Source organism: Pezoporus occidentalis, unplaced genomic scaffold (assembly GCF_034315485.1).
Source record: "Pezoporus occidentalis ecotype Australia unplaced genomic scaffold, CSIRO_AGI_Poc_V1 ctg236, whole genome shotgun sequence".
NCBI lineage: Eukaryota > Metazoa > Chordata > Aves > Psittaciformes > Psittacidae > Pezoporus > Pezoporus occidentalis.
In genome coordinates this window covers 1,258,340-1,283,076 of record NW_026914244.1, presented here as the reverse complement: position 1 = coordinate 1,283,076, position 24,737 = coordinate 1,258,340, and the positions used below count along the sequence as shown (strand labels likewise).

The following is a 24,737-nucleotide window of genomic DNA, read 5'->3' as shown; positions in this document are numbered from 1 at the left end:
TAGACAAACTGTAAGAGGTTTCTATGAAAGGTTTCATACCAGTTTTGTTCTCAGTTGCCTCCCCAATGGCCTGGAGACTGAGTGTGAATGGCTGAGCAGATCTTTTTATTACTGGGAAGATCTCCTCTCCTTTGGTGCTTGTTCATGCAAGATGAGGGTAAACAGTGTTATTGCTCCTGGGCTCTGTGAAGGCTGATAAAGAAATCTATCTGTGCTATAAAAGTCGGTGTTATAAAAGTAATACCATTAATTTCACCCTGTGAAGCGGAAAAAGGACTTTCCACAATCACTAGCTGACAGCTCCTTGATAAAAACCCCTAGCTAGGAAACCAAGGAAAAGCACAATCAGCAAATCTGATCCCAAACCCTTTTCTAGGGATTGCTTCCACAGTGTTCTTGGTCTGGGATCTGATTTTGAACTGATTAGTACAGCAATTATAAGACTAAAGCTGAAACTCAGACTTGAATCACTCTTTATGCCAAATCCTACCTTGACCCTTTAAGAATTCTGAATTTGAGCACAGTATCTTGATGTCAGGGCAGGCCTGTATGGTGACAAACACCCTAGAGATGTCCTAACTAGCTTAATTGGCTTCTTCATGCTACCTTCTAGTGGGTTTATATTGCAGAAGGTGCTTCAAGAAGAAACAGATTCTTATAGCACTGCAGTGATGCTGGATGTGAGTGGAAAAAACACATAAATCATTTTTATGGTCAACAAATAGTTATGATTTTATTGAGCAGTAGAATACACAAGGAAAAAAAATTGTTCTTTTTGAGTTACTGATTTATTTCTTTTTAAGAATAAAATAATTAGGAGCTGTCCTATAAGGAATGCGGGGCTGATGCTTTAACAAGTCATAGAACACATTTGAAATGTTAGGGCTTTGTTAGGAAGGCTTCCTTGGGAAAGCATCTACTAGAAGAGCCCATGGCTAGGACATTACAGTTTGTTACAGAAAGAAAATGATGTCTTTGCCCTTAATGATGACCTAAAATCCAACCGGCATGATCAGCCCCAGTAGAAAGGAGTGATGGTGCCTGGAGATGTGTCCTGATGAGGCTCTGCTGGTGCTCAAAGCCTCCCAAGCCCTGTTTCAGTAAGCAGCTGGGATCTCAGACTCCTCAACTCCATGCTTAAAGGAAATAAATTCAGTGCAAGTCCCCTCATTCCCATTGTGCCTCTGCCTGGAAACATGGGGCTAGATTTCTTGTTAGCTCACAAAGGCGGCACAGATCCAGCTTTGACCTACCTCAGCCAGAGTGCAGGAGAAGCACGTGCTCTGTGGAGGACTGAAACCCTTTATTGAAGGGCACTGTGTGTGTTACCCTCATCGAGGGGGAGCTCAGTGCAAGATCCAGCTCACAACAAGGTGTCTAGTGATGTTGCCAGCCTCTGCCAGCTCCTTTGAGCCTGTGCTCCGTCTTCCTTGCCTTGTCTCTAGCATAAGCTGTTATCCAGGCAGATACTAGTGATGAATGGGAGAATATAGGACACCTGATTTCTAGCTGCTTTTTCTTCTCTCTCCAACCCCTTGGTATTTTTACTCCCACTCTATCCTGCATCCCTCCCCAGCCTGTTCCCTTCACATATCTCCATCTCTGTACTTTTTCCCCAAACACGTGCCTATTTCTGTGCTTCCCAAAGCTTCTCTTGCCTTTACTGCACTTGCTTCAGTTAACGCCTTTCTTTTCCAACTCTCTTTGACCATCCTGGTCCTCCAGCTTCTGCTCCAGTCCCCACTAACGAGAAGCAAAGCCAGTTCTTTCCTGTCTATTGTTTTATTATCTGCCCTGAAACAAGCTCTGTGTTTCCAGCTCATGGCCTCTCTCCATTGCCAAGTGCTCCTGTAGCCAATGATTTGGTTAAATAAAACCTGGCAGGCTCCCAACATGATTTCCAGCTTTCTAGTTTGTTGTTTGTGTCTCATTACAGTGCAAATGAATGACCTTTATCAAGAGAGAAAGGGTACAAGATTTCACCTTGTTATTTTCAGAGAAATGAGTCAGTTATGGTCCTCAGAAAGCTGGGCAAAACTGGACTGAAATAGCTGTGTTTAAACCATTTTGATGGCTAACTGTAACCTGTAAAGGAACCTCATGCATGATGGATTGCTGTATACTGCCCACATTGAAGACAAAGCCAAGCAAGGTCATGGAACTTTATATCCACCTAAGTCTGCAGTTTTACTGACACTTCTGGAACCTCTCCTGTAAGCCTAATGTCATCTTGGTGCTAATTCAATACAACAAAGCAGATTGCTCCAGACTTTCAGGGCTCTTTGTCAGGGATCTGTTGGACCTGCTCCAGTTGAAGGTTGGAGACTTGCACATCAAGGCACATATGAAACAGCTCAAATTCCAAGATAGAGGCTGGGAGTCTTTGGAGGAAAGGAAGAAACTATCTGAACCAGAGAGCCTTTGCTTGCAAAAGTAACCAGCATCTTCCATTTTCACCAGGCAAACTTTCTGCACGTACAAGTTCAATGAGTAAGAAAAAGACAGGGATAGCTACAAAGGGTTGGTGACCTGTTCTTTGCAGAACAGACCTTTTTCCCTTGCAGTAGCAAGGACACTGTGTGACGCTTGGAAATCAGTTCTGACCATTACATTGCACAGCTTTTATTTCTGGATTTGAGCAACTGAACATTTTTCATGGAAAGGGAATTCTTCAAGAGTCTGAAAGAAGCAAATAGCTGGGGGGAAGTTGATACCAAGACCTTTCCTGTCCCCCCTTTCTTCCCTTTGGAACCTTCTGCTAAGGTCTTGGGAAAAAATGCCCATTTAAGAGCTGGTCTTTCCTTCTGCAGGTCCTTGCAGCATGGTTGCTCTCCTCGAAGGTTTCAAGTTCTTCCAGCCATCATCAGTAGCAGTTGATGTCTTCCATTCGGCCAGGCTGTTGTGTTGGGAGTTCTTCTGGGTTTATTTCAGAAAACCAGTCCTTACAGTAGGCTGCTCAGTGGCAAGCAGCAAAGCCAAGCTGCTAAAGCAGGACTCTAGGCAGGCTGAGCTACCAGTTTCTCTAGGTATAAAAAGCAGTTTCCCATGAAGAAAGGTAAGAGAGAGAAGAGGGGACAGCAGTAAGGAGGAAGAGGCATCTGTATTAAGAAATAAGAACTGTAGGGGTAAAAAAGTATGAACTGTCAGAAAAATAAGCTGAATATTTAAAAGATTGCATGCTGATGTTACTGTGTGCTTGTGGTCATCCTTGCTGGAGCAGAGACAGGGAGATACATTCAAGGAGTCAGAGATGCACGTATTAAGGCAGTCTTCAGGTTAGCCACAATTCCAGGCTAGCTTGTTACTACCTGCCTGGGATATCACAGCATCCAGAAGGATGTTATTGTTTATGATATTAGAAATCAATTGTATAATTTGCTCAAAGGCTGTTTGAGCTTCAGACACCCCAGGGGCAGTAGCTTTTCATCCTAAGCATTCCTACTGACCTTCGGGTATTGCCAGCTTAGGGGTGGGTGAGAACATCAGCCCTTTACAAACCTTACGTATTACTTGTTAGCTGAAGGTGCAGTCCTGCCTATGAATTCCCATCTATAAGAAAAGATATCATTTTATCTTATCCTCCAAAGAGAGTGGGGAGGGAATCCATTTATTGTTTGGATTGTCTGGCTCCAGTCTTGGGAGCTGTCTCTCTTCAAGAAGCATCTTGCTGATTCTGTGGGACTCTGTTAGCATTCAAGGATTTGATGGAGAAGATCCAGTTTCAGAGCCGAGCAAAGCAATGAGGCGTGCAAACTCCTAACTTGTGTATCCCTATTGTGTGTTTTGAGTGAGCAAGGAGGCAGCTGTTGGAACTGGAGACTGCTTTGGAAACCATGGTCCTTTAGCATGAGCCTATGGGTATGTGTATTCTGTTGTATCACAGCTGAGTCTAAAGCCCTTGATTTACTTGGGATCAAGTTTCCTGTTAGAGAAGCACCTGGAAGCTGTTAAACCGTACCTCCTGATAAGCCATGACTGGATTTTGGTACTTAGGGGTTGGGCAGAAAGCAGCGTGTTAGAGGGTTCTCCAGAAGGTTTCATACCACCAGCACAGCCTGGTCAGCTCTGGTTTCAGAAGGGCCAGGTCAAAGGGTTGGGCAGCAACTCCCTTTGAAGGGAGAACTCCTTTTCTTGGCTGATTGTTCCCAAGAGAGGGGTAAACAAGTGCCACTGCTTCTGGCCTCTGACGAGCAGGAATAGGCATGGTCTGTGCCAGGCATGTGCAGGCAGGCGGAACCATGGGGTTCTGCAGCACACGGAACTGCTCTGGTGTGAAAAGACCATTTGTGGTTACACTGGAGCCATCACCCGCAATTAGTAAGTTTTCCTTCTATGACTTATGTTGGTCTTTTGTATAATTTATTGACAACCATAATGCTATGCCAGAGCTGGTGCTCATTAAAGAGACAACGTCTCCTAAAAGAGACATTTTGCCGTTTAAGCCCCAAGATCTTCTGTGGACCCCTAGAAATAGGGACTGGTTGTAAAAATACAGCTATATTAACCCTGCTGAGAGGTGGTTAGATGTTAGTTGTGCAGGGTCAGTATCACAGCTTTTCCTAAAGTGATTAGAGAAAGGAAGGAGGGAGAGAAAGGAGGAAGCTGGGCTCTGAGCAGGGCTGATGGGCATCACAGCCCACCTGAGCTCTCTGTTGTGACAGTGAGCGTGGATCCTTGATAACAAAATGAAACTCTCCGCTGAGCAATTCTTATACACAAAAGCGGGAAAGAGGAAAGAGGCAGAAGCTGACTGGGGTGTCCTTGGATTGCAAATGCTCACTGAAGCCTAACAACCCTCACAAGAGCATCTGAATCAGGGGCTTGTGTGGTTTAGGTAGAATTAGAATGAATTTTATGAACAGAAGGTGAAGGTTGGATATTAATGCCCCTTTTTTAAACACTTCTCTCCCTCCTCTCCCAACCTTCCATTTTGTGCAATACTGGCATCACATTTCCTCCTCTGAAGCACATTTTAGATCTGTCTGGATTAAACTGGTTGCCTGAGCCCATCCCCAGTAGCAGCTGCCAAGATGGGAAACTCCCCTCCAACTGTGCATGTAGCTATAGACTGAGATCTGAGAGTAAAAGACATGTGTGTGATTTCCCCCCCCATACACCCCCATCCCTCCCTGTCACTCACACCTCCCCATTAAGATTCATGTTCATTTATGGAGGTAGGCATCCAGCCATAGATCTCCAGATTTCTTTAGGGACCTGTGGAAAAAAAAATGGAGAAATGTTTTTTTGGTGTGTGAATCTTGCCTCTGTCCTTTTTTCCCTACAAAGAAGCCTGTAATTGAACTTGAATATGAGTCCATAAGACACCAAATGTCTTTCCCCAGTATAGCAAGAAGAGCCAAAATGAGAAAGAGCTTCACCTGATGCCCACTCTGTTATTCATAGCCCCTCTGGCCCTGAATAAACAGCAGAGCAGAACTGCCTGTGCTTACCATGTTGCACCTCTGAAGGTGCTTCCCTGCTCCCCCCTGGGAATTATCATACAGAATTTCCCATCTGCATCACCTCTGCAGGTATTATGTGACAGAGCTGAGCTGATCTGTCCCCAAAAGTCACAGAATCATAGAATGGTTTGTGTTGGAAGAGGCCTTAAAGCTCCTCCATTTCCAATCCGCTGCCGTGGGCAGGGACACCTTGCACTAGAGCAGGTTGCTCCAAGCCCTGTCCAGCCTGGCCTTAAACATTTCCACTCTGACAAAAGCCTTCAATCAGGGCAAGTGATTGCTGAGATGGTTTGTGAGAACTCTTGTAGGGATGTGGGCACTATATGGGGGATGCTGGACATCACCCCGCTGGGTCCCAGTGTTGCATCCATTGTCCTGTGCTAACTGGATGAGAAGAGCAAAGCAGGTTTTGAACCAGTTTTCAGCTCTTCTAAATGGTGGGGCCAAGCAGCTTTAATGTGTGTTTGCTCAGAATGGTTTGCAAGTGGAGATCTGGACTGCAGAATACTTTCTCATGTTCCCTATCATGAATTATTCCTCTTGGAGTAACTGAGACAGAAACATTAACACATAGTCTGCCTGGCAAGGACTATTAGGTTGGTCTTCAGCTGTGCCTATAAGGAATAGACCATTGCTGCCGCCAGGGCTCAGATGGAAAGCAGCATGGGCTGTAACAAGACTCATTCCCCTTTGCTTCATCTCATCTTGCAGCCTGAAGATATGCTGCCAGGTCCTAAAAGCAAGAATCACCAGGTGTCAGAAGAGCATTTACAAAGAGTCTCTATTAGATCAGGTTACAACTTATCTGAACACTAAGTGTTCGGAACTTTGATAATACTTCAGCTGCAGAAGCTGCTCTGGGGGACAGTTTCTTCCCCCATCACCTATTGCCTTCTGCTGTCACCTGATGTTAGTCCACTAAGTCAGTGGAGCTCTGTCATCTCTGCTGTGGGTCAACACTACTGTGGCTGTTCCTTGGACTATAGATATGAAGATTAGTAACGTCATGACACCAGATTACAACATATTGCCATGGTATTTCTGAAAGTTCTATAATGTCCTGAATTCTCTGTTCTAGAAAACACAGGATGTCCATGGAACAATGAATTACAAGCTGCAGATGATACTAAAAGGACCTTACCCAACGATGTCTACAAATGCTTTTCCAAGAGGCTTCTCCTCATACTGGACTCCATACTTGGCACATAATGACTTCACCAAAGGTTTTACCTTCCAGAAATTGTGCCGTGGCATTGTTGGGAACAGGCTTGAATAGAGAAAAGAGAAAACAAACCTGAGAGGATGCAAGAGACCGAACCCAAGGGATGGGCACCTCTGGCTGCCTCCTCATAGAGGCTAATTATTAATGCCTTCTCCTTAAGCTGTATAAGCAGACAAGAGAGGCACAGAGAGATACCCATGTTTTATAGTCCTCTGTTTCAAGGAGGCTTTGAAAAATGAATGCCTTGATTCTCCTGCCATGCCTCAGAACAAAGCTGTGCTCAAGAAAGACAATGAAAGGCAGTTTGTGCTGGAGAGGACACTCCAAGAGCAATACAGGGGAAGCAGGAGTGAGGAAACAGCCCCAGGCTGCTGGGATCCTGCCTATTCCCTTTGGGAAGTCCTAGATGTTTCTTGTTGAATTGAATTCCCAATGACCTCCTTTCCCACCTTTGGAAGCTCATGGAGCAGAGAAGGAGGTAAAGAAGGATTTAGGATCACCTTGCCCTCTTCAATGCTCTTTTACATTCAATGTTTTCACTAGCAACAGACTGTCCCTATGGCCCTGGTTTTAATCTCTCTCCTGGAACCTCGTATCCAACAGCATGTGCACTCCCACACAGATGCCAGATGCTGTTAAACACTGAAGTGTTTTAGGGGAGAGGAAGTTGGATATTCAAATTCCAGCAGTTAGCTTAGAATTTGAGTCCATACCACTGTAACTGGTAGAGATGTACCACAGACTCTCATTTAAACCCCAAATTAAAAGTGTGAAAGTGAAAGCTGAAGTATTTGGTAGCAGGAAAAGACGCCATGTCTGTAGTAGAAGGAGACTATGACCCCCAGGATTCTTGGCCTCTCTTTCCTTGGCATATGGTAGCGCTCCAAAGATCCTGCCCCATCCCACACATGTGTCTTTAGCAGACTTTCCCTCCCCTCATGTCCTGTGTTGTGACAACCTGGTAGTGGCCAAATGATGCTGGGTCCATACTCACTGGTGCTCAATTTGGAAATTCAGGTGCCCGGTGAACCAGTCATTGAAGAAGGACTGCTCGATATTGCAGGTGGCTGCCATCTGGGAAGGCAAGAGAGCAGCTGTGAAGAGTAGTGAAGTCTCACCCTAAAGTCAGAACAAGCTCCTCTTTGCCTGTGGCAGAGTGCTGATCTGGGTCTTACTGCACTACCGACCTGTCAGAGTGCACAAGACTGCTGCTGTGAGGTAGCTGGTGGCAGCAAGGGGAGCTTTAATCCTCCTTTCAGGGCTTACTGACAACTGTTGGGCTGACCATGGTAAAAGGGACATGATCAGGAGCCACTTTATGGACATTTGGTGACAAGTAATTTAGCAGCCCAAGTATAGACTTATAAATCTCAGCCCCTTCCCTTTGAAAATCAGGTGGTTAACAACAGTACCAAGGTGGAAAATGGGAGGAAAGTACATGGACACAGAAAGCTGCTTTCCAAATCCCATCTAGTTATTGCTCACTTTGCCTTAAGCACAAGGTCTGAATATTCTGGAAATCTTAACTACTCTTGCTACTAATGATGGTAAAATTAGGTAGCCTTGCTTAAAATCCTCTTTTACTCAGAGTGGCTAAGCTGTGATTTCTACATCATAACCATAGGACACATATGCTCCTCACCCTTTCCAAGATGCATCTTAAAACCACATCAAAGAGGCCTATCTCCCTCTATCACAAACACATTTTATCCTTCTTTCCCCATTTCTCTTTCTTTTATAAGCCCCCTCCCCAAATCTCTCACTCTCACAACCTCTTTACCTACAAATTCCAGTTGCATAAGGTGCTTAAGCAAAAGCTTAAGGTGAACATCTGAATGCACCCAAGCCTTCAGTGACTCTATTCACATGCTTAATTTAAAACAAATGTGTAGGTGCTTTCCTAAATAGCACTTTTAGCACCTTTTTTTCTTGTGTTTTAGCATATTTAGCACGAGGGAGAGAAACTGACTTTGAAACTTGACCTTCAAGGCCCTGTTAAAAACTAGGAATAGTAATTATATACTAGCTAAGAAAGATGATTTCTTCTCTCAACTCAGTAATACCAAATTCCTACTGTCAGTGCCAAAGTTGCTCTCATTATCCTCTAGGTCTGAATAGGGCTTGGAGCACTGTAAATAAGAGGTATCCTTTCAGCAGAGTGGATTTATCTGCCCCTGAGGCATTAAAACGAGGTAGAAAGCATCTGGTTTTCATTTCAATCCTTATTGCTGAAATATAAACTTGAGGAATATATTGAGCTCCCCTTCAGCTTTGATTTTTGTTGGGGCTCTTCTGTTTGCTCATCTGTATCTGCTGAATACACCAACCCAGGAAAGGCAGGTCATGCTTCTTGAACCTGGTACTGCCTCAAATATAAAGTAATCTTTTGATTGTCAATTTAATTACAGAATTTTAGATTTCAATGTCTTGATCAGTATTGCAGGCTCTGAGAGGACATCTTTCTGGTATGCAACATGGACAGAGACCATATACTAGTACCTGGCGAAAAGGTAACACATAGAATCATAGAATAGTTAGGGTTGGAATGGACCTTAAGATCATCAAGTTCCAGCCCCCCTGCCATGGGCAGGGACACCTCACACTAAACCATGGCACCCAAGGCTCTGTCAAACCTGACCTTGAACACTGCCAGGGATGAAGCGTTCACAACCTCCCTGGGCAACCCATTCCAGTGCCTCACCACCCTCACAGCAAAGAACTTCTTCCTTATATCCAATCTAAACTTCCCCTGTTTAAGTTTGAACCCATTACCTCTTGTCCTACAGTCCCTAACGAAGAGTCCCTCCCCAGCATCCCTATAGGCCCCCTTCAGATACTGGAAGGCTGCTATGAGGTCTCCACGCAGCTTCTCTTCTCCAGGCTGAACAGCCCCAACTTCCTCAGCCTGTCTTCATACGGGAGGTGCTCCAGCCCCTGAGCATCCTCGTGGCCTCCTCTGGACTTGTTCCAACAGTTCCATGTCCTTTTTATGTTGAGGACACCAGAACTGCACACAATACTCCAGGTGAGGTCTCAAGAGCAGAGTAGAGGGGCAGGATCACCTCCTTCGACCTGCTGGTCACGCTCCTTTTGATGCAGCCCAGGATACAGTTGGCTTTCTGGGCTGCGAGCACACACTGCCAGCTCATGTTAAGCTTCTTGTGTGCTCTCTATATGAATCTCTAACCCATTTTGGGGTGAATGAGGGGTATCCTTTCCCTTCCCAGTTACCTGAGAGCTAAGCCAGTCTCTGTGCTTTTCGGAATCAATTTCCATTGGAATGTGATTCATCTGCGTGACCCACACAAACCAGTGACTCTCCAGAAACCTTCCAAACAAACAGGCAAGAAAGCAGAACAATTTACATTGCAGATGGGGGTAAGAGGTAAATAGAGTGGGCTTAACAGGGAGAATTTCTCTGAGGTATTGAAGTAGATACCTCTCTTGATGAGTACACCAGAGTGAATCACTTCTGTGATGGGTTTCCCAGAACCTGGAATTCTCAGAACTGTTTTCATCTTTCCCATATACAGTCATTTCAAAATCCACCTGCCCATTGGTGTTAGCTTTCTGAGTGCTGAGCTCAGCACACTGGAGCTCCCAGCTTCCCTTTGCTCTCTCAATACCTATAGTGTTGAGTCTTAACTCTGCCCTAGCCTGGGTACCACCTTAGAGCAGCTCGTTTATTGCTTATGGTATATAATTGCATTTTTAGCATCTGTATAGTCTACAGAAATGCCCAGTTTCTCTATGCTGAGAATTAAATGTATGCTGACAAAGTAGTTGTCCAGAAGCATCCTTGTTCTAGTCTTTAGGCTTGTTTCTCAAAGAGCATTTAATGTGAATTTGCAGGTTTGCCTCTTGTACTTTTAGCTTAATAAAAACACAGAAGTTTTGGGAATAATGGGTCAGTTGTAAGTTTTTCAGCTTGATTTCAGACTGAAAAGGTTGGCTGGGTACTTCAGGTGAGTCTCTTGAATCTCTTTTCCTTAGTTCCAAAGTGTTTTGAAACTGTGAAAACTGAAGCTACAGACACTAGATGTTGTGAAGGCAAAAGTTCTAATGCTGTGATGGGTTTTGCACATTTGTTGTGATTTCTTTTACTCAAAAAAAAATTAAAATTTTGGCTTGAGAAAATGTTTTTCACTGTGATTAAAAGTTTCCCTTAAAACTTGTGCTGACTGTGGGACTAAATGCTATCCCTTAGTACTAGCCTGTGTACAGGCCATGCAGTCTTCCACACTGGGAGAAGCAGTGAGCATTTCTCTCACAGAGGAAGCACATGCAGTGCTCAGGAGGGATCTTGAATCACCTTCCCAGTAAGCTGGGAACAAACAGAATGGCCTGAGGCTCTCTGGAAGGGTCCAGACTTGAGCAAAGTGGAAAAAAATGCATACGTGTGTTGGAATCAGGCAGCATGTGAGAACAGGGAACAGGGAAAGAAGGGAGAATCCTGGCTGGACCATCACAAGGGAGAAGATGCAGGCAGGGAAAGATGCTGAGCACCAGAACCAGCTCTGCTGCAGGGAGGTAGAATTGGGAGATGATAAAGAGGAAAGTGAAGCAGTGGGAATAGCAAGATAACACACAGTGAGGTCAATGACTGCAAAGAACCTAAAAGGCCTGTGGGGTACAGCGGAGCTGAGCCAGTTCATCTGGCACTGCAGGGAGGGGAGAGCAGCAGGGATGCCCTTTATCTCCTACCTGACAAAAGTGAGGAGAAACAGGGATCCCAGAACGCCATAGAATGGGATGTATGTGATGAAGTAGCGTATGTAGTAGCTGATGGCCCAGGCTAGGTCCTAGGGGAAGAGAGAAGACATTAGGCATCACTTTGCCTATCTCATGTAATATGTCCTTGTTGGTGATGTTAGGACACTGGGTAATTAATGCACCAAAGTGTGATTCCTGCCCACTGGTCTCCCTCCCTACTCAAGTGTGATTTCTTATGAGCCAACCAGACCCCATGAAGATCTAAGGCACATTTCACTCACCGCCCAGAACCTGCGCTTGATCATGGTCGAGATGATTTGCATTTGGAAATACACAGGAATGAGCAGGGGTGGGAAGACTGCAAAGCAAAAGGAAAGGTTTTGGACATCAGAGGGGTGGAAAGGTGTGTGACATGAGTGAGCAGTGATATAGGACTGGGTCTAGGGAAACCTAGGATTTCCTAGGTTTAGGAACTAGTTCTGGTTCTGCCTAGCGCTGGTGAGAGTAGTGAAAGGTTGCCTTTCTGTGAAGAAAGGAGGCTCTGCTGCACACCCATTCATCTTGACTTATCAAAGAGCAATGGCAACATGCATTTTTCCCATGGAGCCTCTCACACAGAAGTTATTTCCCAGTCTTAGCTGGGAATTGCCATGCTGGCAATGTTCAAGATACTTGGGTATCACTGAAGAATACACTGAACTGATTTTGGGACCTGCTCAGGGTATAGTCATCCTGAGGATGAGTTGAGACTTCAGGAGTTGCTCTGCTAACATAGTAGGGGCTGGAAAGGTCCACTGGAATTCAGGGAAAAAGGAAGAGTGCAGATACTCACTGAAGAAAAAGTACTCGTGCTGGTGATTGTAAGGCAGGTACTTCAGTTTCTTCTTGCCATACTGCAGAACACAGAGGAGAAAGCTCAGGATTGGAATAGGACACATGAAAGAGAAGATTCTCTGTAATACTTCTTTAGTTATTGAGTGAAGAGTTTTGCCTAAACTCCCACCACCATGTGTTTTTGTATGGTTAGATACATCGACTTTCTAATTGTGATAGGTGGAAATCTCTTTAAAAGGTCTTTTAGCTTGATATGAATATAATTTTTATTGAATTTTTGCAGGTTCCCATTTCTTTTCAGCACCCAGTCTCCTAACCTCATCTCTATAGTGAAATATCTGCAGCTATACATATGTGTCTGTTTTGAGCTGCAGGAGTGGATCACACAAGGGGCTAATGCATGGAGACTCTAGATTGCTTTGAACCTGCATTTTTGCTTCCAGCATAACAACTTCTCCATGAAGGTAAGTCTTATAGCACCAATACATCAGGCACATCATTCACTCTGGTCTGGGCTCTCAATGGCTGTCTTTTTAGCATCGCCTGTAAAAGGGTTATATGCAAGTATGAAGGACTATTGGGATAGACTGATGCTGGCCTAATATTTCATATATTTTATAGGAAGAAGATCCAGTTTTCCTTGTCATAAATGTTTGCATCCTTAGATTTTCCTTTAAGTGCTGCAACCGTGGTCTGCTTTTAAACCCAGTTATCAGGCACAAGATTTAAATGGGTGGTACCCACACATTTAAGAGTGCAATACTAATTTACATCTTCTTGATAGGGGCTTTTTTACACCCCAGGAGAAGGCTTTCATTTTAGTCACATAGAAGAGCCCTTCTGCCTCTTGAATATTACGTGTGTAAGGCATTCTCTATACATGTCCATATACCAGTGTGTATGTCCCCCTACATGTGTCCAGAGTTACTTTCTCAATAGTACAAAAGCTGGCTGAGAAACCCTTAACTTTTCATGTTGTATTCCCCTGCGTTGTCTTTGCTGCAAATGTTTCTGCATTTTGTGTTCTTTGGTTTGTTTGTTGTTTTTAAAACCAGAGATCTTTGTTCCATTGTAAAAAAGACCACGAATGATACACGGTTTAAGTGCTTTGTCTAGGTTTTTATAGAGTAGATAGTAAATATGTTGGCTCTAGAAGGACATATTGAGTTAAAATCCCTTAAACAGGCTGTTACTCCATGTGCACCATGTCAGTATGTAGTTAATGTAAGAAAGGAAGAAGTTACTGCTTATGCAAGCAACATCCCTTTAACTGCATGGCAAAGGTTTCAGTGGTGAGGAGCTTGTACAGACTGTTGGGGGCACAGCAGGGCTGACTAATATTGGAAGGTATTTTCTGTGGAAATGGAAGATCAGTTTTGGAACACTGTTGATGAAGTACTGAGGAACACAATTCTTTTCCTCTCGTGTTGGTATTTCAAGCCAAAGGGATGAAGTCGTCTTTAATGGTTTTCTACTTTCTTTCCGATCCCACCTTACTGCTTTTCCCAAGCTACCCCAAAACACTTTCTTCCGTCATCAGTATAGGTAATGGATAGGGAATGACACAGTCAATCTTGCTCTTCAGCCCGAGGTTTGGGAGGGTCTGATGGCAAACTCCTATCAGACAACATTTCATCAGACAGATGAAATCCCTGGATGAAGCATTGCCCTTTCCAGCGTTCCTGTAAGTCATGTCTACCAACACTAGCCAGGTCCTGGTTTTGCACAAGCATTCTCTGAAGCCCTTTAGAACAATGGTTTTCCATGGTTTACCCCCTTTCCCTTACCTCAACAGGCTGCGTATCTCCAAGGACAAAAATATGCAGCATGTTGACATCTGGGTCCTTCTTGAATATGTTGGGCTTGGCGTGGTGCTGGAAGTGACGATGGTTCCACCAGTTTGCAGAGGCACCCTGGGCAGATACAAGACCATGGGAAACTACAATTCCTCTAATGGTAGGATTACCCATTCATTAATATAAACTACAATGGTGCAACTCAGATTATGGCCAAGCTCTGATTCATTTTTGAGACAGCAATAAGCGGTAAGTGGCCAAGGTGTCAGTTGCTGTGAGACTGCTGGATTCAGAGGGCTGCTTTACCCTTACTAGGGATCATCCAGATTGAAAGAACAGGGAATAAATACACTCTGAGTTGCATGTCACCATATCTTCCCACATGTGAAGTTGTTATTAATAGCTGTTGTTAGTTGTTATTAATATTCATGGAATCATAGAATCATTTAAGTTGGAAAAGACCTTTAAGATCATCAAGTCCAACCATTAAACTGACACTACCAAATCCACCATTAAACCCTCTTGATGTCTTACTAATTATTGTTCTGGTTTCCCTCTGCTGGAACCAGACAAGATGGAGTGGGTTTGAGAGAATGGGCAAAGCTGTGTCCCACCCTCTACAAGCTCCTCCTGAAGGCAGATGCTGAAAAGCCCAGAATGATGATAGAAGCTGAGGATAGAAGTTCTGAAGGCATCTTGAATGGATGGTGGAGAGCATGGTGAAAACATGACAGGATGTTAAAACAGGGGTTTATGCAATGTAATAAGCTTTGTCCTCAAATGCTATAAAATGGTGCAGTTCCACTGAACCTTGTGGAACTACTGTGTTCTGTAATAGCTATGATTAGGGTCCCTTATCTCTTCTGCACAGCAGCACCATGTGCAGTGGTCACTAACCTCTCTGCTGGGCATCTCCTCACTATAGAAAGACTTAGAGCTGCCGTTTCCTACTTTAACCTAGTCAAAGCGACTGCAGTTGTTTCCACAGTGCACTGGGTCCATAAAGTCCTTTACCTTCAGGTGTCCAATGACAAACTTGTGGAGGATGTGGTTCCAGGAAGACTTCTTAAAGACAGAGAGGTGTCCAAAATCATGCTGCAGCCACCCTGCCTGGGCCTAGGACGAAGGGAAATCAAGCATTTGGAATCAGAGTTAAGCACAAAAGGAAATTGAGATAGAAGACTAATTTTGAGTGTAAGGAAGAGAGGGAAATAACTGAAGCGAGAAGCTGAAGATCTCAGTTTTCGCTCTGGAGGAGAACACAGAATCATAGAATCATTGTTTGGAAAAGACCCTTAAGGTCGTTGTGTCCACCCATAAGCCTAACACTCCCAGGTCCACCAACATGTGGAAGGAAAGGCCAAAGAGGTGAGAAAAATGTGTGAGCCACCATCATCAGTGGGTAGGGGTGGCCAGAAGCCACTGGCACCACAGTGGCAGGTATGTTGGGAATGGTTTTCACTGATGTGAATGTTCTGCTCTAGTAGCTGGCCTTCTCTGAATGATTTGAGGAGCCAATATGCTCGGTGCCCACCATTTCTCACCTGGCAAGTTGTAAGGATGCAGGAGAGGATGAAAGTTGTGATCCAGCCATTACCAAAGTATGAAACCATTAACCAAGCCAACACTTCCATTACAATAATATGGCCCAAGTAAAGAGAGAAGAACAAAGGATTTGCTCTGAACAAGTCCATGTCCTCTACTGTCTTCCTCAGGGTCCGGAAATCCTCCACCAGCTGGGACTGCAAACAGACATGGAAGACACCATGTGAAGCTTATAAGTAAATCTGAATGAGCCTAAGGAACTCTAAGGCTAAATAAAATGCTAAGCATCCTGGCTGCTTTTTGTGTTGGTTGGCTTCTCCAGAAGTAAGGAAGAACCTGCCTCCATATTCACCCTGTATTCTAGCTTTTCATAGCAATTCCCTATGAATAAACATCCTGGCTGGTCTGAGCCCATATCCTGGCATTTTGAACCTTGAGCTAAGAGAGCAATCCAAGCCTTCAGCTGTGAATCAGCAGCACTACCTGGCTGTGTTGAGAGTTACATCAGCTGATGACTCTCATCTGAATGAGCTTTACAAGTACTAAAGAGACAGCTGGAGAAAGAGATAATGTGATCCTATTACCTATGCATAATTCCAGAGCTCTGATGATTAGCACTCAATATCAGAGCACCCATCATCTATTTAATATGTGGGTCAGGTACTATGCAATCATTCAAGAAGAGCATTCCTGAGTTAATGCACCATTGTCTCTTCTACTGTGAGTGATACAGATATATCATAATCATGGCTAGTCACAAACAAGGGGACAGGATTGAGTTTCACAGCAAGAGCTAATCATGCCCTGCTCTGTGCCTGAATAATGGATGAACAGACTGTCTGGGAGGGATACAGAGATGCCCTGAGGATGCTGAGTGGGAAAAAAAAGGGTACTTGCTGGGTTGCTGCTCCTTAAGCACGGCCACCAAAATGAGACATTGCTTCTCCTAACCCATAGGTGCCTACTGCTCATGCCATGCATGGCACAAATGTGGCTGCTCTCCAGAGCTTTGCTCATACTGGTCTCAGCAGGATAAGCCAGTTTGAGTCTCAAATATGTGTTTTCCTAGGAGCTAATCTGTTAAGGGAGCTGCAGAGTGAACAGTGAAGAGATTCAAGTCTTGTTGAGGTGCTGAGCAATTAGTTTGGAAGTCTTTACAGATTTCCCTCCCTACTCCTCTCCTTTCCCCATAACAGGCAAGTGGTGATACGTGTTTTAGAGCTCGGTCACCAGGGAGGGAACAGCAGAAGGGACACCAAGAGGTGGTGCATATTTCCTAGTCCAGACGTACAGCCAGTCTGAATGTGTCACCTCCCTTCCACACACTTTTAATCTATACTGGGATGTGCATATTGCTACATGCAGATGTTCAGTCATGGACCACTTTTCTCCTTTCCTGGAGCTTTATAATCTGCCTCTGACCTGTAGGACATCCCAAAAGGAACAAAACGGGGAACATGCCCATCAGAACCCCTAGCTCAGAAACAAATACTCACGTTTTTATCCCGGTCCTGGCTAGGTTCCCCTGGAGCAAGCTCTCCAATAAGTAATGGCTTGAGAAACTTCTGCACCAAGGTTGGATTGATGTGGAAAGCCTGGAATGCATCCTGGAGTGGGAATAGGAGTAATTGTGTGAGATTCAGGAGTAAGTTCTTGCTTCCTACTTGCGTCATTCCCATCCATATCCAGCACTGTCCTTCTCTGCAGTCATCCCCACTATGTTACTGTGAAAGAGGTGTGTCAGAGTGGCTTCCACCTCTGTTGTCATTGTCAGCACAGCACTTCTACCAAAGGCTGATGAATTTGCCTATCTAATAGCAAGCAAATGGTGAGACCTGGGATGTTACCTAGCCATATGGTGAAAGGCACCTCAATAAATGTTTTCTAAGCAACTAAATACCTAAATCCTGTTAATTCCCTCAGAAGGTAGTAGGCAGAGAGGAATTTGTGCAAATCCCCACAAGGATATAAATACCTTTTCAAAGCCTGCTGCCTGGAGGAGGCAATTCAAGAGAGGGGGTGACTGAACCTGGACATGACTGCAGATACATAAAGTATTGCTGGATGGTTTGGCCAGACCTGCAGAGGCACTAACATAGCTAAGGAAAAAGTGGTGACTCCTCATTTTGGAGACTGCTTTTCTCCTTTTGTTCTCTAAGATGAGTAACCAAATGCTACCTTAACTTTTCTTTATTCTAGAACCATATTCTAGATATACAGGCAATTCCACCTCCATGCAAGTCCAAGTAAAATGTCTTAGAAAGGAATCAACCCAAAAACTCTGTTGTATACCAAAGCTTTAAAGCAATTGCTTTAAAGTGCTTGTTACCAAGCTTTGCAGTGGCTAAGACCACATTCAAAAAGAGACCTACACCATAAAGCAACTTTCCTCATATTAATAATGCTAAGCAGGTTGAAGAGATTACAGCTATCAATATGCATTACAAGACTTCTTGTCATTTACAGTGCTGTGGTATATGGCTGCTTGTCCCTATAAGAGGCTCATTAATCTTTTGCAAGGCTGCTTCTATATTTTCTATTCAGTGCATGCCTTGAATATTGGGTACATTTTACTGAAGCCCCTCCAACATGTGATAAGAGACATAAATAATGTGTTGAGTTTCAGCAACAGAATCTAATTGGGGGATGAAACTCAAGGTTGAGGAAACTTGTGAAATAAATCCTGTGCCCATGGAATCCTGAGGCTGGAAAAGCAGGAAACACAGCTGGAATATTATTTTCCTCACATATTTTCAAGACTTCTAATAGGGAAGGACAATGCTTTGGTTGTAGAGTCTTTTGGATCCTGGCATTCATGAGTTTGCCTGGCTCTTCTTTTTCTGTACTCCTTCCCCTTTCCACACGTTTTTTGCCTACCTATGTCCTGCAGATGCCTGACGGGAGCATTTATTTGATGCATCTGCTGCTCGTAGTGAAATCTTGCCTACCCCTCCTTTCACATGGCTTGAATTCTAGTTGCAAATACAGTGGTAGGAACAGAAAGTTGATCAAGATCAGAAACTGTCACTCTGTCCACGTCCTTTTCTTGACTACACAGAACTAGAGTTAATTCTATAAATTCACCTAGGAGAGGTATAAAGATGTAATTCCATGTAGTGATAAGACCGGTACATCAAAATCAGCCAAAAACAGAAGTAAGGAGTGCCATGCTTCAAGCCTTTCCACCTTTGTCTCATTGCCTAACTGTAGAGACCAACTGAAACCTCATTTCTGGCTCTAAACACAAACTGGTCAGTATTCAGTGTGTCCGCCTTACTCTTCTGAGAGTTGACCTCCATCAAAATCTGGCTCTGGTGTTCAAAAATACCAGCCAACAACCTTGGTCCCAAAGTCCACCAAAATCAATAGGAACTTTCACCTCATTCCAAGACTCTGGATTGAGCTTTGGAATAATACCCTGACCATAGAACTTTTGCTGTGGGAGGCATATAAGGAGGGAGAGTGAAAGCTGATCTCAGCCATTTAACTTGAAGTTAAAGAAATGATACACGAGAAGTTAGAGCTGCAGCATTGGCAGGGGGGGTGAGGGGAGAGAAGAGCTACTACAGGTGCAGGAGAGAAATAAAACCCTGGGGAATGGTTTAAAGATTAAAAAAGCCATAAAATGCCAGAGTTTGGGGGAAGAAAGAAGGGGGGGGATGTCATTCCAATGGGAGAGGTAAATTGAAATACCAGAAATGAAACTGAAGTGCACTTTTTCTGTAAAGCACCAGATTTTCCTCATACCAGTACCCAAACTATCCCCTCTGAGAACCAATTTAATAGACAAGTGATCCCTGTTGCCACAGGGAGATGTTTGGATCAATTTATCCATGTTCTCTCCTGAGGAGTGCATCACTGGTAAAACTTAGCCTGGCACAAGTGGGACTTTTTGACTTCATTGGGTTAGCCTCTGGTGTTACTTTATTGGTGCCAAAATGAATGAGCAAAGCTGTTTCCAGAGCTACAGACAATCGGAATTTCCCATCCAAAGAAATACTTGCCCCAAGTCACCATATTCCTTCTCTACTTTGAGGAACCTAACTTGATTTACCATGATTTATGCATACTTCTCCCTTTCTGGTGCTACTATCACAGCCCATCTGAGGTTAAGGAACACCATCCTCTCCTGATGGCACAGGCCATGCACAAAGTTACAACTAGTGGCAGACCAGCCTTAAGCCTTTCTCACTAGTCCTTCAGTTACTGCAGCATTTTCAGCTCTCAGACCCATAAATGCCACTGAAATGTGTGAGCAAAATGAGTTGGAAAAAGCTGACTGTACCTGTTGCAAGGTTTTGCAATTTGGGGCAAAAAAAGGGCAAGAAGGGGAAAGAGGGAGAGGGTGGACACATGAGAAGCATTACAGAATGTTGATTCAATGTTATTTAAAGTAAAGAAGAAGCCTTTGGAGGTCTGACCAGGTATTGCCTGGAGATCTCACTGATTCACGTTGTATGAATTGGGGTTGACTCAGAACAGCAGCTTCTGCCTGACCACCTAAAAGGTATTTTTGTCTACCTGGGGCCTCCCTGCCAGTACCCATCTGTTTTCTAAACATGCTTATAAATGCTCTGACATGACTTTCCCACAGGCAGTTCTGCCTCTGAACTCAGTTCCTCACTTTTTATAGATGGGATGAAAAGTAAAGGTTGGAACTGGTCAGAAAAGCCATCATGCACGTCAAAACACAGCTGTTACTCAAAACTACACTACTATCTTCCACTTCCATCACAAGCCTATGCCATGAGGGAAGTGCTGGCAGCAGGAAAGTTTTACCTTCACTGACAAGTAATACACACGTATGTCACTGATATATGTAGAGAATGGGCTTTTCCACTATAGCCTCCAGGCAGGAGAAAAACATCACCTGAATACTCTTACCATCATCACACAGGATTGCTTTTTATTAGCTACGTCTCATGCATCTCCTTCACTAATAGGTCCCGAATATAAGATACTACCTGAATTTTGGAATTGTCCTCAGGTCTGTTTTCTAGAGGAGATAAAGAGGGAAAGGCATAACATAGTCTTTGGGAAGTGCCATATGATATTTACACCTGACCTCCCAATTTTGTGGTCTGCTGGCTAATAAGCTTTGTATTATTGAAGTATGAATTGTACATGAGCATTTGAAGTGCTTAGTGCAGTCAGTACAAGGATGTTCTTTCACATCCTTGAACATTTCTGGAAGAGAGAGACTGCAGGGTGCCTTTGCACACTCTTGCCTTCATTTTCTAAAGGCAACTGTGCATGATGTGATACCAAGACAGGTTGCCCCAGAGAAGTATGCTGTCTCAGGGTGTTAAAGCATGGCCGAAAATGAATGAACGCTCAGTGTTGTTAGTATGTGCAGGGGAAATTCATGCATAAGCTAGCATGGAAACCCCTAACCTGAGCTGAGCATGCAGAACATGACAGCTATCCTGGAAGCTTCTCACCTTGTCCTGTGAGCATCCTGAGATGAATTAGCTCATGTATCACCAAGCAAGATAGAGTGGCCAGGCATGGGTATAGAGCTCAGTGAGTGTTTCAGTGGGCAGCTTGTAGTAGATGGATGCACCCTATCCTCTAGAGGACTGGTAAATGGACAAGATGCTGAGGTTTTACCCTCCAATACCTAAAGGGAGCCTACAAGAAAGCTGGAGAGAGGCTTTTTACAAGGGCATGTAGGGACAGGACAAGGGGGAAGGGCTTTAACCTGAAGAGTTTAGATATTAGGAAGAAATTCTTCAATATGAGGGTGCTGAGGCGCTGGCACAGGGTGCCCAGAGAAGCTGTGGCTGCCCCATCCCTGGCAGTGTTCAAGGCCAGGTTGGACAGAGGGGCTTGGAGCAAGCTGCTCCAGTGGAAGGTGTCCCTGCCGTGGCAGGGGTTGGAACTGGGTGAGCTTTAAGGTCCCTTCCAAACCAAACCATTCTGTGGTTCTACGTTTGCTGGACTAGAGGTCCTCACTGCACGTGAGGAGAATCTGAGAAAGATGGAAGCCACGTACAAACTAGGAACATAAACATGTTCAACTGAAGTTTTATCATTGCTTTTTCCTCCTCCTAAACTCTTCCAGTCGTGATATCTTGCAACACAGAATGAAACTTGTTAGTTAAGCCTTGACAGGGTCAAGGCCAAGACTTGCTCACCCTGAATGAGACTTCTTTTTGGCAGTAAACTGTTATTCACCACAGGGAAGCTGGAAAACAGATGCCAACTTGGTTTTATCACTCAGAGCTGTGATGATTAACAATTTCAGAGTATTCTTAAGACTATGCCTTCATAGAGTGTGCTCTTGAGTATAGTGGGATGCAACCTACAGTGCGAAGGTGGATCTGATGAGGGCCAGCAGTAAGTAAAATCAGAAACCTGTGGTCCTTTCCTGGTAAGGATTGGAGACAAATGCAATAGCAGACGCATTTTGGTTTCAAGTGGAGATACTGGAGTTAAATTCTTGGGGATAGGAGTCAAACTCCTCTGGTTTCAGCAGGGCTGCATTTAAGCAGCTGAAAGTAAAACCTGGCCTATCTTTTTGAGGGAGAAAGCTATTCATTCACAGGATTTACTGGAAGGGGGACAGGAATACCAAAAGGCATCTCAGGAAATGAATGGAAATGAATGCTTCAAGGAAACGAATGGAAAATAGCCACAGAGGACAGGCAAATGGAGATGGATGGAAAGCAAAGGTTAGTAAATCTTGCCAATTAATTCTGCCACACACAGAGCCTCCTCCTTGCTAAGGTGTTAAGAGCAGTGGGGGATGAACAGTTAATGCTGCAGCTTGGCCTCTCCTGCCCTTACACAGGTATTGGAACAGCTCCCAGGCAGTAGGCATTTTATTAACTAGGGGCTAATAACACCCTGGGGAGAGAAGTTGTTCCCGGATGCTCTTCTGAACAGGGTGCAGACAACAGTCTGAGGCAATTTGTTCCTTTTTCAAGGGATTCTGTTTGGATGGGTTTGTTTGTTGGGGTTTTGAAGTTGCTGAAACATGAGGCAGCTGAACCCAGCTAGGAAAAGCATTAGCAAAAGGCTGGTTTTTTTCCCCCTTTTCTGTAGAAACCTGTAGCTAAATTCTCCAGAGGATTCTCCCCTGGAGTAAAAAATAAAGCTAAAAAGCTCCTTGTTTTAAACCTCAAGCTCACCTTCCTCACAGAAACAACTGTGAAACACAGCCTGGCCTCTCCTTAACCCTTTCTTGTGCTTGGCTGCTGTGCATCTGCATGTCATAAACTACACACTGAAGAGGGGGAGATTTGGGATGCCTCCACTCCTGAATTTAGAACTCCAGATACAGCACAAACAAGAGACAAAGACAAAACAGCGAGGCTGAAAGCAGAGCCGAGCAATCTCTACCGACCAGGTCTTGCAGATGCTGCTAATCGCCATGGCTCAAGCCAAGGAGCTGCATCTATTTGGACCAACCTTTGCGTCCTAAAAGCAGCGAAGGAGATGAGCTGGGTGTACAGCGAGTGTTAAGAGAGGCTGGGGGGGGGGGGGGGGAGGCAGGCGGCTGGCTCTCTCCTTGGGGAGCACCGGGAAGGCGGTGCCCTGGCAGGGGGGATGCTGCTGAACGCCGGGATGCAGCCGCGGGAATGTCCGTGCGTTGGGTCCTTACCGTGGCATCTTCGCCGGCCCAGTGGCTGATCACTCGCTGACCCCCCGGGTGTCTGTTTGCCCACTTGGTGACATTATAAACCTTTCGCTCTATCACCAGCCACTTGTCCGTCCTCAGGTTGTGCTTCTGGATCTCCTCCCAGGTGTAGAAGCGGAGCTGCGCCTCCGGCTCCCCCGACCCCCCTCCTTTCTCCCCACCTTTCCCCATGGAGCCACTTGCTGCTTTGTCTTCTCGCCCCCCCCAAAAAAAGAAAAGGGTGTAGAGGGGACACACGCAACCTGTCCCTGGCTCTAACCAGGAATGCGTTTGCCGCGCGGTTTAACTCAGCTGATCCCCTGCTCTCTCCCTTCGCTCATGTCCTCCCTCCTCTTTGTCTGTCGCTTTCCCGGCCCCCGCCGTCTCCCCGCTCCACCGCCTGCTCGGAAGTGCCCCCTGCGCTGCTCCTCCCGCACTGATGCACTTTCTCCTCGCACATAGCCCCGTTCAGTGGGGAAGCTCGGCCCCTTTTCCCCCCTCGGCATCCCCCCCCCGGCACCCCCCGCCCCGCTCGGTCCCGCCGGGGTTCCGCCGGGATCAGCAGAGCCCCGCCGCCAATCCCGCCGCTGCCGCCGCCGCGCCCGGCCCGGCCATTGGCCCGGCCCGATCTGTCGAAGGGTTCACACCGGGGGGGGGCGGCGGGGCTATGGGGGGGGGGGGATGGGGGGGGGCACCCCTCTGCTGCTGCTCCTCCTCCTCAGCTTCTTGGCCTCGGGATTTTGGCTCCTGCTTTCAAAAGCTTCCCCCCGCTTTTGTTTGTTGGTTTTTTTTTTTGTTTTCTTCTTTCCCTATCCCATCCCCCCCCAAACCCCCATTTTCCCTTTTTTTTTTCTCTTTTTTCTTTTAATTTTCTCCCTTTTTTTCTCCCCCTTTTTTTCCCGTTCCCCCTTCTCCTCCTTTTTCCCCCTTTCTCTTCCTTTCACCTCTCTTTTTTTCCCTTTCCTTTTTTCTCCCGTTTTCCTCCTTCCCCCCCCCTTTTCCTTTTCCTGTTTTTCCCTTTTTCTCTTCTTCCCCCCCCCTTTTCCCACTTTTCCTCCCTTTCCCCCCTTTCCCTCTTTTTTCCTTCCCCCTCCCTTCGCTTCCCCTCGTTTCCTCTTTTCCCCTCCCTTCCCCCTTTATTTCCCTTTTCTCTCTTTTACCATTTCCCCCCTTTTTTCCCTTCCCCCTCTTTCACCGTTTTTCCATTTTCCCTTTTCTCCCTTCTATTCTTATCTTTTTTCCTTTTTTTTTCTTTTTCCCCTTTTCCCTTTATTCTTTTTTTTTCCTTTTTCCCTTTTTAATTTCCTTTTTTTTTCCTTTTTTTCTCCCTTTCCCCCTTTTCCTTTTTCCTTTCCACCCGCCCTCTTTTTTTCCTCCCAGAACTGTCACCTCACCTCTTGCTATTGACCTTAGAAAGCAGATTCTTGCTACTCCGCCTGGAATTAGCGCTGTTTTGCTCTGTTTTGTCATGCTGAATTACCCACCGGATGGCTGTCAGACCTGACAGCTTGCTTTTGTCCCAGGGAGAGCAGTTTGACAGCAGG

The 24,737-nt window shown here is 45.1% G+C and overlaps 1 protein-coding gene and 1 long non-coding RNA gene across 3 annotated transcripts; one reads left to right on the top strand and one right to left on the bottom strand.

Moving 5' to 3' along the window:
- Window positions 1-2,606: 2,606 nt before the first annotated feature.
- LOC134165312 (acyl-CoA 6-desaturase-like) lies at window positions 2,607-23,642 on the bottom strand. Its single transcript, XM_062621958.1, has 12 exons — window positions 23,179-23,642; window positions 17,069-17,179; window positions 15,572-15,769; window positions 15,042-15,143; window positions 14,019-14,144; window positions 12,230-12,290; window positions 11,679-11,755; window positions 11,389-11,486; window positions 9,916-10,012; window positions 7,679-7,758; window positions 6,604-6,729; window positions 2,607-5,214 (listed from the first exon to the last, which is right to left on the bottom strand). The coding sequence occupies exons 1-12, from the start codon at window positions 23,383-23,385 to the stop codon at window positions 5,163-5,165; spliced, it is 1,335 nt and encodes a 444-aa protein (XP_062477942.1). The 5' UTR covers window positions 23,386-23,642; the 3' UTR covers window positions 2,607-5,162.
- On the top strand, window positions 6,727-23,017 carry LOC134165321 (uncharacterized). 2 transcript variants are annotated; one of them, XR_009965477.1, is made up of 3 exons: window positions 6,727-7,162; window positions 12,515-12,695; window positions 22,120-23,017. It is a non-coding gene; the product is annotated as an uncharacterized LOC134165321 (long non-coding RNA). The 2 variants fall into 2 exon arrangements; XR_009965476.1 differs by lacking the exon at window positions 6,727-7,162 and adding an exon at window positions 9,938-10,069 and having other exon boundaries at window positions 22,120-23,016.
- Window positions 23,643-24,737: the final 1,095 nt, after the last annotated feature.